The sequence below is a fragment of the Drosophila guanche genome, unplaced genomic scaffold, assembly GCF_900245975.1.
Source record: "Drosophila guanche unplaced genomic scaffold, DGUA_6, whole genome shotgun sequence".
Taxonomy (NCBI): domain Eukaryota; kingdom Metazoa; phylum Arthropoda; class Insecta; order Diptera; family Drosophilidae; genus Drosophila; species Drosophila guanche.
Genome location: NW_022995748.1, coordinates 6,426,504 through 6,446,955, shown reverse-complemented (window position 1 = coordinate 6,446,955; position 20,452 = coordinate 6,426,504). Strand labels below are relative to the sequence as shown.

At 42.4% G+C, this 20,452-nt stretch overlaps 1 protein-coding gene across 1 annotated transcript in view; it reads left to right on the top strand.

Moving 5' to 3' along the window:
- The first annotated feature begins 3,636 nt into the window (after nucleotides 1-3,636).
- Nucleotides 3,637-20,452, top strand: part of LOC117584191 (carbohydrate sulfotransferase 4) — a 32,100-nt gene continuing 15,284 nt past the window's right edge. The window contains exon 1 of the mRNA XM_034272958.1: nucleotides 3,637-4,814. Within this exon, the coding sequence (XP_034128849.1) occupies nucleotides 3,880-4,814 (935 nt within the window). The 5' untranslated portion in view covers nucleotides 3,637-3,879. The remainder of the gene's footprint in view (nucleotides 4,815-20,452) is intronic.

The window sequence follows — 20,452 nt, the reverse complement described above, 5'->3', positions numbered from 1 at the left end:
TGGTTGGAGTTGCCGCGAGCTGGAGGACTTGGCGTTGGCCGAGGTCTTGCCCAGGGCGCGGGCGGGACCTCGGTCCTTCACCTCGTCCTGCTGATGTAATACTTCTTGGATGCACAGCTGCTGCCTCTTGCCTAGCTCAAGCAGGTCGTGGATTCGTGGTCGTATTGTAGATTTAAAAGAAACTGCAGGCGAAGTGCAGGTCCCGTCGGGTACTACCTGCCTCCTGCAGAAAGAAAACACCCCGTTGGCGGTCATGTCATTGGTGCAGCCCATTACGTTCTGATTCTCTCCCTCGAACATTCCCCCCATGGTGTGAGTATTGCCGCTGCCCGTCTACCCATAGCCGCCGATAGCGGATCAGTGGACGACGCTGACATTCGAGCAATCCTCGTCAAAAAGTGCGCTCCAGGTACACGTGGTGGCGCGGCGCATGCGCCACCAGCATATTTGGCGGCTGCATTCTGATCACGTCCACCTGCCGCTTGACCAGCTCTCTTGGGCTGAGACGATGCTTCCGCACACAGACCATAATGCCGTTGGCCTTCATGGGTCCCGCCCGGCGACACGAACGGATCTCCAGGGAAAGAAGCAAACCAAAGTCGCTGTGTCCATGATGGAGTACCGCTTCAGGATTTCCTTCCGTTAGCATGCGTGTTGTGGGTCTGACGTTGCATCTGAAGCTGTGGGCGGAACGGCCTCCGTGCGAGCAAATATTTGGGGATTTATTTCAATTCTTTGGTCCAGATGCTCGTCCTTGCCCTTGTCGCCATCCGAATCAGTCCACTGCACGGTCACGAAGTCGAGATCATCCTCTCCATTCAGCCTAATGGTGGACGCCATGTGGGTTTCTCCGTTCGATCGCTGAACGGTCACCGTCTGCGCTATGGAAGCAAATCCATTTTTACAACACAAATTTTAACAAAATTTTACAAGAAATTTAATACGGAGCCATTCCATTTCTGGTGTTCGCTCGGCAAACAACTCTTTTATGAGTTCAAAATTTTCAGTGAGTTTTTTCTAATATTCAACATAAAGTGAAGTACCAGGCCAATGCTATAGCGATTAAAAAAAAAAAAATAATAATAATGCGGAGCTAAAATTTGGAATATTTAAATATGTGTTCAACTATAAAAACAAATGTAAACTGAATGAAAATAGAAAATGAATTTAAAACGACGAAGCGAGCAACTGACGACAATTTCAAAGGTGGGTTGATACCACAAATCCCAAATGTAATATTTTGTATGTTACTGGAGACCAGTGAGCTTCGAGTTTTAAGTCATTGTGTTTTTGTTCCTTGAAATCCTATTTATTGGTAGTAGGTAGAATCAGTCTGAATCAAACCTTCGTGTAGTCGCCTGTCAGGGCATTTATTTCCATAAATTAAAATTTTTAGTTACAATTAAAATTTCGTGATATATTTCCAACTAAATTGTAACTAAAGTTGTAACTAACTAGCCAAGATAAACAAAATCTAATTTTGAGCGCAGACCCGCGATATTGTGGCTATCATGCAGGGCTTTAATTTATTTTTCCAATGAACGAGCAGGTAAAGGGTATGGAAGCCTCCTTGTGTTCCAGCGCACGGATGCACTCCTTGAGGACCAACAGGAACTTTATGATCAGCGCCGCATCCCGGCAGGTCTGGCTGTCCGTACTGAAGTTATCCGCTGCCGGCCAGATCATTCAGCTAGAATTTGGCAAAGGCTTGGTTGGAGTTGGCGCTGCGCAGGACAATCTGGAAGATGGCATGTTTTAGTAGCCTTTGCCTTGCGGCAGGGGCGCTTCGAGTCTCCTCCAGTGGTCTTCCCAGTCTACCAGTAGTGGCCTTCCCCTGCGATGCGTTGCGCTTTAAGACTCCTCCAGTGGCCTCTCCAGCGGGCTTTCCCTTGCGGGAGAGACGATTGACGCCTCCTGCAGTGGTATTCTTCTTCGAGCAGAGGCGCTTGGGGAGCCGGCGAACATTACCGGTAGATTTGTCTGCGGTCTTTCCCTCATTGCCCTTGCTGAGAGCAGTGACTTGAGTTTGTTCTGTTTCAATGGCTCAATTCCTCACAGTAGGAATATTTTGCCTCACAGCAAAACAATTTGGAATATTAAATGCTGTGTTAACTAAAGAAACGAATGTAAACTGAATAAAAATAATGAATTTAAAACGAGGAAGCGACCAAATGACGAAAATTTAAAAGTTGTACCGCACACTTAATAAGCGTGTGTCTGGGCACACTGCAAGCACGTGGGGAACATAACCTCTACGCCAGGTAAGTATTGGAGCAAACCTGTAACAAGTTACATATTACGACGTGGCGATTTCCCCCTTGAAAGGCGGGTGGCCAAATAATTCCCCTCTACCTAAGGGTAGTGCGGTAACTTAAAACCCCAAAAAAAAAAAAAAAGTTGTACCGCGTAAGAAGCGTCTCACAAGTCCCTTCTCGTTTATTATTAACTTTTGAAGTGGTGAATCGATAAATTTTTGCAGAAGCGCATGGTGTGTAGGCAGGGCAGGGTAGAGTGAATTTCCCTGACCGTTTAGACACAGCAGAGAATTTCCCTGACCATCAACAAATACAAATGTGTAAAATATAAGGTTATAAGGAATGCAATCCAATAAAAAGGAGTAAACAGAATTGATTCTTCAATCGGATTAAATTATTAATTCAGAGTTAAAAGTCTTTGCAAGCTAGTAATATGCTTTGCGAATTGTGTTTGAAAGGTCGAACAGCAAAATATAAAATTAAATATATTGATATTTGAAAATAGAAAATAAAGATAGTATATAGAAATAAAAGAAAATAAATAAAATCAAAGAAATCGGTGATTAGTAAGACGATAAGGATGATATTTATATCATTATCCGGTGTTCCTTAGCAAAATAAAGGAGTAATTCCAACATAGAAACCGGAGTCTAGCCCCAATTAATTGCAAAGATAGAAAAACTTCCCCCAAACTTTCCCTTACAGGAAAACAATAGAATTTCTTTTACTTTTTTGTTACACGCGCTATCTTTCAAAAATGTTCATTATATCAGTTAACATACAGGTGTCTGAAATAAAAATTTGTAAAATATAAGGTCTTAAAGTATGCAAACCAATAAAATGGAGTATTTATAATAATCCAAATTGATTCTTCAATCGGATTATATTATTCTTGCAGTGTTAAATTGTCTTTGCAAGCGGTAATATCAAATAGAACATCAGAGTCGAGGAATATGATTTAAGAGTCCCTCAACAACAATCATCGATAGCATCACTAATCAACAAATATCGAAGAACTTACCCCATGAAGCAATGATATAGGGATGTCCCGACGCCAAAATTTCTTCCCTAACAATGGTGTCAATAAGTGGGAGTGAAAGGGCTGAGCGCTGTAAATGTGAGTGGAACGACAATGAAGTGTGCTGATTAACACCTTGATGGAATGGGGTTGACATTTGCAAATTGCAGGTGAGTTTAAGTTTTCTTCGACAAGCACAGAAGCACTGAAATACGGGATATAAAACAAACGAAGACGCGCAGTCGACGAGACCTCCTTATATAATTGCTTCATGACTTACCCTTTTCAAGAAAATATCGATAGCCCCGTCATCGAACAGAAGTACCTGGTCAATGCGGTTTCATCGTCGTGTGACCATCACTAACAAATTTTGGACTCGGCCGGACGCGTACTGCGGAAACTTTTGTCAATAGCGCGTAAAAAACACAATAAACGCGAAAAACACGGTCAGCGTCTGCAACAATAACAATTGCAATGTCCTCCAGCTAAGTGGTGGTGCGGTATGTGCGAGTGCGAGCGTGTCAGGGGGAATGTATAAAGCGTTTGGAAGCAAAACAGTGCAAAGTGTTACATTGCCAGCAATTAGTGGAGCATTAACAGCCACAAATGAGCACAGAGGAAGTGGATGCGGACTTGGAGTCGTGTGCGCTACTCAACGGCAACGCTGGTGATACCACCGTCGATCCTGGCAGGACACGCGCTAAGCAGCGCGTCAGTTTGAACTCGAAGCGTCGACGCACCCGAATGTCGCGCCGGGCTAATCTCATTGGCATCTGTGGCGTGGGCAGTCTGTGCATCCTGCTGCTGATAGCCACCACCCAGCATCGACCACTCACGACGCCCTTCAACCAGGGATCGGGCGGTGGGCCGGCGGCAGCGGCTGCCGCTCTCAACCAAGCGGCCGCCTATGGCATCGATGGCGGTCCCTCGAACTCCCTGGGCAGGAACTCCTTCTACGAGCGCCTGCAGCAGCAGATGCAGCAGCAGCAGCCCTCGCAGACGGTCATCTACAACCTGACAGCTACTCTAGTGGATGTCCTGTCGGCTCAACGGTCGCGCATCCTCACCGAGATGGAGAACTTTGAGTATCCTCGCGGCGGTGCCGAGCGTCTCAGCGACATGACGCCGGCCACCAACGGCACGCCCGTTCGTAGTGTCGTGGTCACCTCCTGGCGTTCTGGCTCCACCTTCCTGGGGGACATACTCAACTCCATTCCGGGCAACTACTACCACTACGAGCCGCTGCTCGACTTTGGCATCAAGCAGGTGCGCGATCCCGACGACCAGGATCTGGCCGTGCAGAATCTCAAGAATCTCCTCAACTGCGACTACGCCGACATGACGGACTATCTGAATTTCGGGAAGACGCACACATATCTCTTCGAGCACAACACCAGACTGTGGGACGTTTGTCGCGAATATCCGCGCTTCTGCTGGCGTCCCACCTTCCTCACGCGCTTCTGTCGCCTCTTCCCCATTCAGAGCATGAAGACGGTGCGCCTGCGCCTGGCACAAGCCGAGAAACTGCTGGAGGATCAAAGGTGAGTGCTCCACGAATGCATTTGTTGGTGTAGAAAGTGAAAGGCGGCGGCGGCGACAGACAAGCAGGCGTGTAATGTCGTGCTGCGTTTATGCGGTGTCCAAGTTCGTGATAAATGAAACAATAGCTTGGTTGACTTATCTTAACATATTGTCAGCAATTGCCCTCACAGTTTTCTTTGTGTATTTTTTGCTCATCTACATTTCATTTGCATTTATCTTGGAGCAGGCCAAGGCTTCTCGCCTTTTGTGATAATTACTGAGGCATACACTCGTACTCGTAGTCGTCGTATTGTTGTGGTGTTTCTTTTCTACGTTTCTTTGCTCAACTTTTAGTTGGATTATTACTCTCGCTTATCGTTCGAATATTTTCTGGGAACTTGGAAGAACCCTTGCAAGCTTATCAAGAATGTTGCGGAACTTTATTAAAACTGAAATAAATTGTTGATCATTTATCAGAAACTAATTTAGAAGTTACTTAAAGAAGATTTTAAAAGTGATTTTAATGCAATTATGAATTCATTTCATTATCACCAACTATTCTCAGTCTGAATCGATTGATAAAATTGTTTGGTATCTGTCTCTGCTGACATTTAATAGTTTCACATTCGCTTATCTATTTAATTAATTGCCGCAATTGGTCTTAGAGATTAGTGGAACGCTTTCAAACCAGATGGCAACATAAATTAGAGGCAGTAAGAGATTATGCGACGGCTACTGGCTCACTGGGTTACTCCAAGCGGATATACACGTATGACGTAAACTGTGTTATCAACGGTATGTTTACTCTCAAGTGACTGCTTAGACTCTTGCTTCCATTTCCACTCGAAAAAATACTTGGGAAAACAGCCAATGTTTGTCTGGTGCTTCAGGGGCAAAATAAGTTTTTCAGTAATTAAGTAATTGTTTGAGGCACAAAAATTAATGAATTAATAAACCCGAATCGTAGGGTTTGCATGCAAATCACTTGCCACATTTATTGCTGTTCAAACACTTGTTATTTTGAGGCTTCATTATTTGAAGGATCAAGTTTCATCGCATCACCAAGCCCCCTACAAGCTATTTACATTTGGCAGAGCGGAAAACCCTTTTACACACACGCAAACAGACACAGAGAGAGCAAAGCAAATCCTCCGGCAATAGTCGACAAAATCGAATTCCATCCAACCCAAAGTTTCATTTACATAATTTCCCATTTAAAATGTAAGCCAAACAAACAAGCAACAAGAACCACAACGAACTGCGGCAGAAATCGATAAAATTAGTGTATAGAAAGAACAATCTCTGGCCAAGCAAACAGAAAAAGGAAAATGTATTTGATTGATGTGATGGTGGCTCGGTCCTACTATGCCCCAGCCCCTACTCTCAGCCCAGCTGCTGCTGGCTCTGTGGTTTCGATTACATTTAGAACTGTCAATGGTCCTCCAGCGCTCCCTCTTTGTGCCTTTTTTCTCTCTGTAAGGACATTAGGGTCCAATACTATGTATTGGTTTTGGCTTCTGTGGCTTTGCCTTGTCGTGTGGATTGTGTCAATGTTATGCAAAAGATTTACCCTACTAAACAAAATTCAATCAAATCGAGAGACACAAACTGACATTTTTGTACACAGAATTTCGCTTCAATAAATAAATAGAAACCCCAAACGATGGAGATGTCATTTATGGGGCATATGTGCCTTCCCGGGGCTTGTTTTGCTTGTGCTTTCCTTTCTCACTTTTGTGGAGAAACATTTAACACACTAAATCATCAACATGTACAGAATAAGAGTAACTTAACACGGAGGCCAATTAACAGACACTGGAAAATAGAGCATGCGGAATCTCTTCTCTTTTTCTTGTGGGCTTTTTAGCCTATGCCATGGATGTCAGTACTGCAAATGTCTAATATTTGCTCTAAAATTAATGATATCTTTCCTTATGCCAAGCTTGCACTGCTTTACCCTAAATTCCTAACCATTTCTCCACAGCTGATTCCACTTAAATCTAGTTCTCATTTCTCATTATTCTTGACTCATTTTCTCACAAGAGATGACCAGTAAGTAGCTCTGGAAAGGGCACTTAAGCTTCGTCTGGCACTTAATTGTTAGCTTGGCTCTTCTCCGGTTGCAACAGCAGCAGCAACGTCAGCAGCCAACATTCTTTCACACTCTATTAACGCAAAGTCTTTGCCACAGTTTCACAAGCCTCAGAGTGAAATGCATCAAAATTCCGGAAATGTTGTCCAGCACTTTAGATTTATGGCCCTAACTTCTCCACTACCGTTCTACCGTTCCTCTGCCTCTGCCCCAGTGCTTTTACACACTCTTTTTGGCCACAATTTGGGTCAGTGCGCGCTTTGTGGTGGACCTCCGAGTGTTGGCTGAGTCACTCGCTCAAACACTTCGGCGCTCTAACTGGGCCTCTAATTGTCGATTGGTCGCTCGGCCTCTGGCAGCTCTGTTAGCTCTGGGTTCTGGATGGGTGTGCCCACAGAAATCCCCTGTTCAGGCTCTTAAATTTAATGCCAAATAGGCATTTTATTTATAAATCACACATTATTTTTATGTGATTTTTCATGGGGGCGATAAGGAAGCGACTTGCGTGGGCTAATTAAATGGAATGGTAAAAGGAGAAGGTTTTTCCTTTGGCCTATGTGCGGAATCAATGTTTTATTTTTATATATTTTATTAAAGAAAATCAAACAGAACTTTATTAATGGAAACCCCTAATTTAGGGGAATATTTTTGCACTGTTTTTATGTTTGTTTAACCTCCGGCTTTAATCAAAACTAATCCGCACTGTATCGTATCTCTGGCTTATTTTCCATTTAGTTTTCCCGACACAGCGACACTGCTCTGGTTTCTGTGGCCGCTAACTTTGAGCGGCTTTTCCGGCTTGAAGTAGATTACAATTTGTGAAAATTGAAAGGCACCCACAGGCGGCAGACCCACACAATGGCAGGGCTCCTCCTTCTTTTGCCTTTTGCCATAGAAACTGCAGCGACAAAGGCCGTAAATACCGCAGAAACCACAAAGAGATTTGGCCCCCGACTCAGTCGGCCGTTAGTTGGCTTATAATGAGCAAAGTGGCCATTAAGTCGAAAACTTTTCTCAGCTGCGTTTGCCAGAAAGAGACTAACCCGCTGGATGTCGAGACCTACACCCCAAAAACTTCGTTTGAAGCGTTCTGAGGCGATTATTGCAGCATAGACTGACTGTGGCCTGTTTAACTGTTTTTTCGCTGGTGAACTTTTGACTTGACAGCTTTGACAATAAACCAGAAAGCAGCAGAGATATACCAGTAGTAGGAGCTCGTATATAGCTTTCGTAGATAGTGCGATCGTGGGTTCAGTGAACGTTCAAGTAGCATAATTTTCCAGCGCCGGGTGCGGGTGGGTGTCTCTGACTTTGTCTGCCTTTTGCATTCGAAATAAAAAACCGAAACTGGTTTCGGTTGTGGCTTCAGTTAAACTTCTTTTACGTTGCAATACCCTAACCAGTGAGGGTACTATTCATTTGAGCAAGTAATTGGAATACATCTTTAAGTTGAGTTTACCAAAAATTGGCCTTCTTTTATTTATTTGTATTATTTATTTATTTTTATTTGTTTTCTGTTTGTGGTACGTGTTAGAGATCGCTTCGGGTGATCGCGTAAATGGGTGAAAAGCAGCAATAAAAAATTGTCGGCAGCGCGCGACCAGACTGCGAGAGAGAGAGAGAGAGGAGCAAAGCCAACCCCGAATAGGCTCCTCCAACGACTATGACAAAACTCTCTTTGGCCTGGCTGAGCCGGCAGTGAAAGTGATTGATTTTTTTTTTTCGTAGCTCTTTCTGCAGCAGCAGCAAACACCAGCTGCTGCTCGTACTTGAAGTTTCGCTTTTTTTCGCTGTTCGCTGTTTGGTGTTTGGACGTACAAATAATTTCTAAAAACATGGCTTTTGGGTTTGTTTCTATGATCTCGGGGTGGAAGTTTGATGAGGCGTTGGTTGGATGATAATGGCGCATAATAATGATAAATAAGTATAGAAATTTGGCTGGAAACCAGTTAAGCCAGAAAACCAGTTGCGAGTCGAAAAAGTCGCTGCCATGGCTGGTACAATGTTGTGCATTTAATAGTTTGGCAAATAAACTCTTTGAAAATACACCAAATATTATAGAAAGCATTTGTTAAAATGGCTAACAAATTATTTGTTTATTTTTTTAAAGTCGAAAACTCTTAAAGGAAACTCAAATTCCAATCTAAAGCTGCTCCTTTCTTGCCTTTATTCTGTGTTGCTGCTTTCGTGCAGCCATAAACATTTACCCTCATAAAAACCAGAACAAAGGCAAAGGCACAGTCCAATCTTCAACGCTTCGGGGAGTCAGAGCCAGAGCCAGAGCCAGAACCGGAGTCGAAGCTGGAGCCGCAGACTCTTCTAATAACTCTGTGATCTTTGTGTACGAGTGGTTCCCCCCTTGTGCTCTGGGAGCGTGTGAAAATTACAATGATTTAGTGGCTGAAAGCAGACCCATCGATCAATGGCATCGATCCGTCTAATGCAGCTAACGATGCCGCAGTCGCAGTGGCAGTCGCTGTGGCAGTGGCAGCCTCTGATGCCCCGAAACGCACCGCAAATTGATGAACCATAGATGGAAGAGGGCCTACAGTCTGCACTCCACTCCACTCCACTCCAGTCCCAAAACCACAACCAAAACGAATGTCATAAAGCTGCAGTGAGGTCTGTCCCCCCCCCACCGTCCGAAGAAGTGGAGGGCCAAATCGCATTAGGCGATGCGAACCTTGTCTATGGGGTATCGGGTATGCGGCATCGGGTATGGGTATGGGCTACTGCCATGAGTACTTAAAGATTTACACCGCAACGCTCCGACCATAAATTCTGCCTGGTAATTGTGCTGCAAAAAATAGAAAAACAACCGCCAAGAAACAGAAACGGAATCCGAAAAAAACCAACAGCAAACCAAATAGTTCTCCTCAAGGCTGATCGGAGTTCTGGCTTACAGACTACAGAATGAATAAAGATATTTAGAGATACTTCTTTAGCCACACACTCTGTGTGTATCGTTTAGATTGTTTTTATTTTTCTGTCAGCATTTAAAAATAACCAAACAAACGGCGTTTGGTTTGTTTTTGCAGTGTGGTAATGCCCCAAACAACAACAAAAAAATGTTGGCACATTATCTAATGGGTCTACAAAAAGAAGTTTTCTATATTTGACAAACAATTAATGATTGCAAAATGACTGATGGGGGACAACAAGAAGCGTTTAACAGGTGTTTCAATTAGGAAACTTAAGAAAACTAAGATTTAAGAGCGGAAAGGTTTAAAGTAAACTTTTGGGGGAAAACCTAATTCTAAGGAGCATCCTTGAACCATCTTCTTCACCCTGGCCTTGGCTTAAATGAAATAAAACCAAAAAAACTTTGTAATCCACCCATAAACAGATATTTAACAATTTTTTCGTTGCTCCTGTGATTTCATTGTAAATCCACAAAACTTCTATACAAACTGTGTCGCTTGTGACCTTAGCCCTTGCCACTAAAGCTGTGTCGATGCTATTTTCACACCTAGGATTATCTACCCCCTGACACACAGCTTCTGGGTTTGTGTGTGATTTTATAAATCTGTAATTTGGTGGAAAAACAGTAGACGGACACCAACCATGTTTCTGTTTTGTTACAAAGTTTGTTTGTGGAATTTGTAATGCATTTTTGTTGAACGTGAATAGGAAATTGAATTTACGAGTGGGTTTCTTCCTCGATGTTTTAATGCATGTACTATTAAAATTACAACAAAATTAAAATTTAAATTAAATATTTAGATTAGAATTCTTCCTACAAGTATATTATTTTCATGAATTTTAAAGTGTTTTGTGTTTAAATTAAATATTGTGCATTAAAGTGAGCTTTTAGAAAGGTTTTCTCCATAGTCGAATATTTTTTTAAAATATTTAATTAAATCTTTCTCTTAGTGTAAGCACTTTTTAATCGGAGTTTCAACTGCAATCCTTAGACTCGTATAAACTTGCAGGACACATTTCCTCTTAAACCTCATTTCCTAAAGTTTCATTGGTTTTCCTTTTCGTTTCCGTTTCCTTTTCCCTTTATCCCTGAGGCTGCTACACAGCTGCCACATTCGATTTATAAACACGTGAGTTTCAACCCATGCACTGGATAGTAAAAGTATTTTGTTTTACTTTTAATGACCGGGAAAAAGCTCTGTGCAGCTCTGTTTTACTTTTCTGCTTAATATCTTACCTAGCGCTTGCTTTTAATCGCAGATAGAGAGCGAGAGAGAACTCAGCGCCGTAGAAAGTCTTTAATTTCTTTTCTGTGGAAATTTTTAGCGGGAAAATTGCAATCGTCAGTGTCATTGTGTACCAAGCTTGTGATTTTCTTTCTGTTTTGGATGTGTTGTTATTTTCTGTTTTTTTTCTGTTTGTTGGTATCTTTCCTTTTAATAATTGTGTGAGTTTTCGCAGAGAGTCTCGCAAAGTTTTCTTTTAAATCTATCTAAGCCAAAGCCGGAACTCTTCTACCTTTCTGCTGCTGCCAGCAACTCTAACAATTTTCACTCTCTCAAAAGTTGTTTGCATCGTTTATCAGCTCTCTCTCTCTCTGTCTCTATTGGACGGTGTCTATCGCTGGTTCTCTGTTTGAGGAAATTGACAGTTTTTATTCTCGTTTTTTAAAGTCGGTTAACTGTGGGGGGGCCTATGGGAAAGTTTTTCAATTGGGTTTCGGTTAGGTAAGATTTAATGGGCCATTAAAAAAACAGTAGCAGAACTGTTGTTTCGGTTCCTTTCAAGATTCGCAAGTGAAGTGGGTAAAGTAGAAAGAAACGCATTCAAAAGTTAACGATGATTTGTATGCAGGGAAATTAGTGTCTAATTGCCATGTAACTAAAACACGGCTTCGACTTGGAGTCATATAAAATCTACTAGAGTTCGAGAGCAGACAGCTGTAGCAGTGGCATAGCAGGCAGCTTTAACAGTGTCCACCAACAATTTCATTTTGTGGGACATTAAAAACATTTTTGTACCATTTTAATTTATCATTTTTTGTTGTTACACTGGAATTTATTACATGCTGTAATACTATCTAATTTCGTACGCTAATAAATAATGTTTTTAGTGTCCTGCCATGTGGCTTTCCCCATATGCTTAAAAACGCGAATATAAATCATGCTGTGGCCTAATTTGGGTATTACTTGGGAATTAAACAACCAATTAGCAATAGATTATACTCATTTCTACCCATCGATCAACTCAGTCCAACCACCACCCTCTCTGTTTACACATTGAAAACAAAACAATTGGAATAAACATTTTCAGCTGCATAAATATTTTTGCACTTTTACCGATTGAAAACATTTTCTATTTCTGTTTTTTCCTTGACTCTATTCTGGTGGGCGGGTGGTGGCAGGCTTTATATAATCTTTGCCCTGCCGTGACTTTATCCATATTTCCGTTACTTTTTAGCTAAGCGCCAGTTTTCGTTGGTTTGTTGTTGTTTTATGCCTTTACACGAGTATTTTTCTCCTCTGTTTTACTTTTTAAGGAGCCGAAACGCGAAACAAATTTCCTGTCTTCAGTTTCGTTTTTTGGTAACTAAAGCCCAGTGTTGGCGGAGGTTGTGTTCTGTTGTGCTGGAGGTTCTTCCGTCGGAAGTCCGCTGCATTCGGGTTACACCCACCCACACACACACACACACAGCCACAACCCATCCCCGCCAGCCACCACGCCACTCCCCTCTGTTGTTGGACCATTTTAAGTCGAGTCTGTGGCCATTTATTTATGCATGTGGAGCAAGTTTTTGCTCGCTCTTCCACTTTTTAAATGATCCTTGCAGTCAGGGGAAAAAGACGCAAAAAAAAAATCCGAATCGGCATTGTCTGAGTGGGGGCAGGGATGGGTTGGGATGGGATGTCCTGTCCGCCTTGTGGGCGTCTCCTGTGGCAGGCTTCCGACTGAATTTTACGTAAGTAAGAGTCGAGCCGTAGTCGAAGCAAGTGAAGCGTTGTGAAGTGCTTTGATTGCATAAGAACATTTTCTCTGTTTTCCTCCCTTGGGTAAATTGTTCCGTTTCCTATGACCATAGTTAAAACAAGAGAATTGCAGCAGCAGCAGCAGGAAAGAGGTTGGGCCAGGAACTAGGGAAAGGTCGAGCAAAGTTGCTCAAAGATTTATAGCCCCACTGGCTGAATTTTACTCTTGCCATAAACTAAATGAAATAATTGAACAATGTGTGTGCCCAGACTGTGCATGGACTTTAGGTGCTTCCAAGGGTCTTTGATTATGGATAAACTGCCAGTGGAGCACCATTTTCATTTAAGAGCTCTACACTTTGATAGGGAAATGTCTGAAAGTGGTGTGCTGTGGCTTCATTTTATTGTTTCTCTAAATTAATGCAGCTATTTCTTACTCAGGTATCTCCACCTCTGTAATCTCTCTCTCTCCCTAAAACATCATCGTTATGGTATATCACCTTGTTTTTTTGCAACATTCTCTTTGAAGCTCTTGAGCTAATACACTTATCTCTGACCCCGAAAGCTCTTTATGCCGTCCAACAAATTCCTTGGGTTTTCCGTAGACACATTAAAGGCAAGAATAGGTGCTCTAAAAGCTGCCTGGCCCCTGGAGCCACTCATTTCATAGAGCTACCAATCTAAATTACCACCAAATCCCAGATGCTCTGCAGTCTCTCCAGCCTTTGTGGCTCTCTGTTCTTTGACAGCTTTGTGGCTATCATTAGCACAAGGTATAGATCCTGACCTCCCTCACTGGCAGCAGCAGCCAGCCTCCACCATCTCCACCCCCCTAGATGCCCCTGCAGCCACCCAGCAAAGCCGCTGTTAAAGACTGTAATCTGTTGGCTGCACTATTTTTGCCGCTCTGGCTCTCGTACATTTTGGGCAGGGGGAGATATATTAGCCTAATTTATGCGCGAAAGTTTTCCGTCCGTTGTTGGGAGGGAGGCAGGTAGGGGAGACCCAAGTCTCTCTCAATGGCTAGGCAATTTGAGCGTCCATGACTGTTAATGATTGAGTGGGGAGTGTGGATCGTAGAGTGGCGTGGAGTGGAGTCTGAGGTAGTGAAGGGAAAAAACTAAGGGAAGGCGGAGGAGAAGGCCCCAGTTTCGATTGAAAGCCAGGCCAACTGCACAGGCCGCATTATAAATTGTTTCTAGTCATGACACGCATTTCTGACTCTGCCTTTGCCGCTGCCTCTGCCTACAACTGCAGTTACCTTATCCCTCCAATCAGTCAGTCAGTCAAACAGTGAGGGAGTGAGGGAGCGTGACTTTCTCTTTTGGAGCTGTTCGTTTTAGGCCCGGGCTCATTAAATTCCGTTCACACTCTCGTGTACTCTTCGTACGACTTCTGACTGCCTTCTACCTTCTGCCCTGCTGTCAAATGTCTGTTGTCTTTCCTCTGCAGTTAATCACAATTTAACTCGAGCTTTAAACTGGGTTATGGTGATAGGAGTAGCAGCCCCAGCTACAGCATCAGCAGCCATGTGAAATCTTCTTTGCTCCGGCAGCGGCTGTCTTTGTTTTTAATTTTTCCATTTTCCATTGCCGCGAGAGAGTGCGGTATGTGTGGTCCGGTTCGTTTTTATCTTCCATGTAGCTGTTGCTTGTGCTGCTGCTGTTGCTTTCCTATTACCAACTTTAAAGATTGTCATGCCGCGCTCGTTTTCCATTGTTGTTTAGATGCTTTTTGCACTCTCGTTGTGTGTATCCGCTTACATCAAACAGCAAAGAGCATCAAACGGAGGGGCACAACACACAACACAACAAAACACAACAGAACTTAACTATCATGAGAGCGATATTCTGGCTGATGTTGCGATCATGGAGATACCCATTGAAAAGTTGGCAATTATACATATATCGTTGAATTTAAATTATGAAAAGTATTATAATCTAAAAAGTAACTCTTGAATATACCAAAAATAAGTTACAATACACGTGTAAATGTATGTAAAATGCACATCCAATAGGGAAGATAGTACAGGCTTAAATATTAAAAGTCTGAGTTATTGTGGGCATCCCTTGATCACATTCGATTCCGTCTTCGTGTTCTCCATAAATCTTTCAAACGACAAATACAGCATACCCTGGCATATCCTCAACAGTTGCTGGGTACTCAAAAAATCACAATAGCAAAAAGCACAACAAATACATTGAGAAACTTCCGTTGTAACGGCTCTAGATATTTTTATGCCATTCCTCTTTATGCTTGCTGTTAATTTTTTCTTTACCCACCCCTGCGCCAGTGTCTTTGCATACACATGCACATAGATCCCTATTCATGTACTTACGCTCAAGAAGCATACAGATATAGAAGAATAACATCGGAGGAAGTAGGGGCGCTGCGCGCTCTGTTTGTTTGTAGTCTGTTCGCGTCACTCTGCTTGGCATCTCCTATATGTACATACAGACACAGTGACACACAAAAGTATGTCGCCATGATCATTAAAATGCAAATGGGCAAGCACTTGTTAAATTAATAAACGACAAAAAACGACAAACGGACGGACGGACGGACGGAAGAGAAGGCAAAAAAACAGAACGCGATGGATGGCATGGAAACTCTGCTCTCAAGGAAGTGCTTTGCTCACGGATGAGCGCAGGGGGTGGGTGGGTGCCAATGGGAGATGAAACACCTGGGACTGAGACAAAGAATGCCTTTTATGTTTTTGCGTTCCTCCAGAGCATCGAATTCCATTGCTCTTTTGTCAAAACAGTTTTATTGTAATGTAAAATAACTTAATTAATTTGGATTACTTTTTAAGAAGCTCTCTGCAAGGGATATGCCATTTAAAAATTGAAGGAACCCATTAAATTACGGTATTTTTGTAGAGTTATAATATCTTTAGATAGTTGGGAAGATTAAGCTTGGTAGCTATTAATTTTTTGGAGTTACTTATTCCCCTTACTCACTCCAAGCATTGCAATGCATTGTCTGTACATTTTCGTAGTTTTTACTGCACGTTTCGACTTTCAAACCCATTTTAAACTACTTTGCTTCACACTTAATACTATACCAGACTTCTGCTTAAACTTGTTCTGATAACTCTGAAACTCGTCGTTCAATACGAAACCAAGAAGCTCCTTACAAACTTCTACAAAAGTACTCTCCATTTCGGCTCACATCATCCTTGACCTTCCCCAATCCCGGCAAGCCAAGCAATAAATTGATTTTTCTGTTGTACTTTACAAGCTGTTCTCCATTTAGCTGGCGGATTTGTTGAACAGATTGTCAACATTCAACCTCCAAACAGGAGAGACGTGGAGACCAATGATTACCTGTTCCAGATACTCTCTCCAGAGTGGCACCTGCTCCATTTCCTCGGAAGATGTAAAAAAAGGCATAATATTCTTTGCTTTAGTTTCCGTGGAATTTGGTTTGTCAACGCCGGCGGTGGGTAATACATATTGTTATAAAATAATAAAAATGCCGAGGGGGTCTTCTGGGTTGTTGTATGCCTCCCCCGTCTCTCTGCCGTGGCCTTTATATTTTTTCTCGGCTTTTTGGCTCTTGGCCAAAAAGAAAATGTTGTCTTTGCCACACGTTTTCTCGCTTTTTCCTCATTTCTTTGCTCTTTCTTTGGTGTCTTACTGTGTGTGTGTGTGTGTGTGTGTGTGTGTGTGTGTGTGGCTAACACGGACATTTGCGTTACTCTCTGTCTATAAACCCGCACTTGAACAACTCTGCCCCCGAATTCCATGCCATACATATTTCATTTCGTTTGCGTTTTAGTTTTTTTCCTTCTCTTGTGTTTCTTTTTTGTGGCACACGCAAAGCAGGAAGGTAAGGGATGGGGCCACAGCCTACTCCAGGAACTAATTCCCATAACTATAAGCTCGCCTCCCCCGCCATATGCTCGTGTGTGTGTGTGTATGGGGTTTTCGGATGTACATCTGTCGATCGCACGTGTGTAGAACCTGACCTAACCCCAAGGCCGGTTCTCTAATTTATTTGCCTTTACGCACGGTTAACTGAATTAGCAGCCAGTGAGTCCGTTTTGTGTTCTCCATCTGTTCTCACATGTCGCAAAGTTTTACGCTTTTTGTTTATTAAATATTAAAAAAGATACAAGGGATTTGCATCAAGGATACATACATACATACATATATTTTGTCCAATTTTTAGTGTACGTTTTTTTAGTGCATCTTTTTATCGTTCTTTTTATATCTTTATGGTTGAATTGTGAAAATGTGTATGATGATAATTATGTTATCCTCTCTCCATAAAAAGTTATCAATTATTTGCTTAAACCCAGTGAAAACTGAATAATAGATTATATGCAAGACGTCTTAAGGAGTGACAATGATGCTTTAAAGATAGTGCCACAAATCATATTGTAATAAAGATATAAACCAAATTTAGACAACAGTTGAAGGTTGGGCAACACACTTTATAATGCAAAAGACATGTGTGATCCATAAAATAATGAGATATGATATAATGATATTCAAATCAGGAATATCAGCAATAATTATAACTTTATTTGTAGGCTTTATATTCCTTGTAAAATCTACATTTTCTGGCGTGAACTATTTCCATTAATCATCAATCAAAACTTCAGTTCTTCATGTCTTGGCCTTGTCTGGCTCTATAGCGCCTGCTTTTAATACACATTCATAACAGCACATTGTTTATAAGAGTCATGTATTTATGGCATTATTTTATAGGGTTAATTTACGTATGGGCCTCATGCCATGAATTCAGCTACAATTCTCTTCTCTTTCTTTTCTTAGCAGAAACAGAAATAGTTGTGTGGTTGCTGCGGCTTTTCCATCTATTGCTTCTATAATGAAATACTATATTTGTGTATAATTAGTTGGGCCAAAAATGGGTCACACAGACAGAGAGAGAGAGAGAGAGAGAGAGAGAGCGAACCATCTTTGGACTTTTGGTGGGGCTTGTACTTGTCTCATTTGCACTCTGTGTGAGCTGCTGACAGGCTACGATTCTCCAGCGATATTTCATATGGGGTCGCTGTCTCATATCTCTTAGTTCCGCCACTCATTATATAAGCCTTCAACATGGCATTGCATAATGGCGCTTCTGTGCCCGTGCCCCAAAAACTCTTAGACCTGCTCCTGCCGTCTTTTGTTGCTTCAAATTAAGTTTTAAGCATCGTCGAGCGGTGCGATGACGCTCTGTCAGGCGTAGCTCGTTAGTACGTGTCAGTGCCACAGCCACAGCCACAGCCGCACAATATGCACTGCGTCCTGTCCTCCTTCCCCAGCTCCACCTTCTACGACCTACGCTCCGAGAGTATCTCCAAATCCTCAAATGCCGCTGTGGATGTTGCTCCCCACAGCCGCCTCCCAGTCACGTCCTTTTGTTGCGGTAGAGGGGACAGGACACTTGTCTAACGCTTTCCGCTGGTGTGTTATTTTTTCCTGTGTGTGATTTCATTATTTTACAAAAATACTCTGTAGTCAGCGGAAATATTTGATCGATATCTTGATACGACAAAAGAGAGTGGGAAAAAAGGGGGAAAAAGAGTTGATTCTTTAAGAGAAATGTTTACATATATCTTCCAAGCGAATCTCTTTCAATTACAGCAGAGAAACTCCTGAATTCCAGCAGGAAAATGTCTGTAGAATGATAACCAGATAAGGAGTTCATTCTCCATGGAATCCCAATCCAAGTAAACCAACTTCTGGGATAATCTTTTCCACAAAATGCCTTTACCATGTTAGAATCTCCTCGCCTCCTAGTGTATAGCCACAATCGGCAATCCCACAGATTTGTCTCCTCTTTCATTCTTCGTCCACTTTATGCCGACACACAATTTGTTTAAATATTTGAAGCAGCCAGCAGTGAGACACACACAGAATGTACAAATTTTGGCAGCGAACTACACAGAGGAAGAGGAGGGAATCCTTGGAGTCTGCAGCGGCAAACAAGTTTGGTTTTACCTGCGAAATTTTCCATTTCATTTGCTTTGACCAACATTTTGTTGCATGTTATTTGGGTTGCTGCTGCTGGTTGCCTCTTGACGGAATGAACAACTGGCACATTGAGTTCAAATTCTATTAGCCAAAAGTCCGTGTTGCAATTTTCCCCGACATGTTTCGCTCAAGTGCTGTCTGTCTGTCTGTCTGACTGTCGCTGCACGTGCCACAAAACGGGGGAAAAAACAGAGCGAATGCCCTTGCAAAAATATAAAATAGATAGCCCTGAACTAATGTTTTCAACTCATCACAGAGAAAATTGAAAAGATAAAGCTACAATTGAGAGTTGTTCTCGTAACAGAAAATTCAGAAAAGTATCCACTAATGGTGGAGCAGCCACAGACATTTGGAAATAACTAAAAACATTCAAGGAATGCCATTTCAATATTTTCTTGGTGTGTTGGTAAGAATTTGCTAAGCAAAAACTTGGCTAAAAGTCGATCAAATGTGTGCGCTGGAATGCTTTATAGACCGCAACTCTGGCCTCGATCTCTGAGCGGAGGCTCTCTGCACTTCACTTCCCGTATCGAATTTCAGTTATGGCTGGTTATAATGGATCTCCGCAGATCTCAAAGAACAAGGTTGTCATGGCTCTGGCTCTGTCTTGCCCCTGTCATCGTCATTATTGGCTCATTATAATTATCAAGTTGCAATTTCTCGTTGCTCTGCGCTCTCCAGACAATTCAATCTGCTCTAAATTATTTCCCCTGCCTCTGGCTGCTGGCGGCAACATTCGAAAACTGTAAATTGTTGCCTCAATAATCGCAATAATTAAAAGCGAGCAGCGGCCACAAATCATGAAAAAGAGCAGGAGCTGTGCGCAGCGTGAAAAGCGAAGGGGAAAATCTGCAGAGTTAATTGAGGAAAATCTAGAACAGCGAGTACGCTTTGGTAACCGGTGCCCAGAGATCGTCGTTTTGTGAAAGGGTTCCTCCAACCGATATGCAATTAAAATAAATGATTCGACGGCATTCGGAGGCGCTTTCCTTTTAATGTTTGCTCGGCAGATAAGCAATTGAAATTGAGAAGGAAATTGCATTAGAAGGAGAAGGCAAGACCACTCCTGTTCGTTTCGTTCGATAAAACTAACACATTGACTGGCCTAAGATACGGAAATTGGCAGAAAGAAAGGTAACCAGAAATCTGTACTCAATACTCTCACATTTCACTTAACTAAACAGCCAAAATATCTACTTTGCCATTACCTAATCAACGAAAAAAGCAGCTGAGAAATTGGCATTTCGAGGTGCACAACTTTTAATCTCGTTTTCGTTTCAGTTTCTGTGGTAAACAGATTCCTGGAAATATATATATATATATATATATTCACATATATTTTGTTGCTACCTTTACTGGGGCTTATCTCCCGACTTGAACTTGTTTTGTTTGCTGAAGCTTTCTGCCACTTAACCCTGGGATTGGCGCCCAACGTGACTTTTGCTTAACAGCCTGAACCACGTCCCAAAAGGCACAGATGTGGCACTGGCACTCTGCGTATTCCCCCAGTCCTGGTCTTCGCACAAAGACAAACAACAACAGTGTCAACTCATTCGAACGAACACAGCAGGTGGGTGTGGAGATGGGGGGGGGGGGGGGGGCCCGCGGCTCACAAAAAAAAAGACGGGGGTTATTTTTTTTTTTCGCCCTTTTTCTGTGTTTTTTTTTAACCTCCTCCCCGGGGGGGTGAG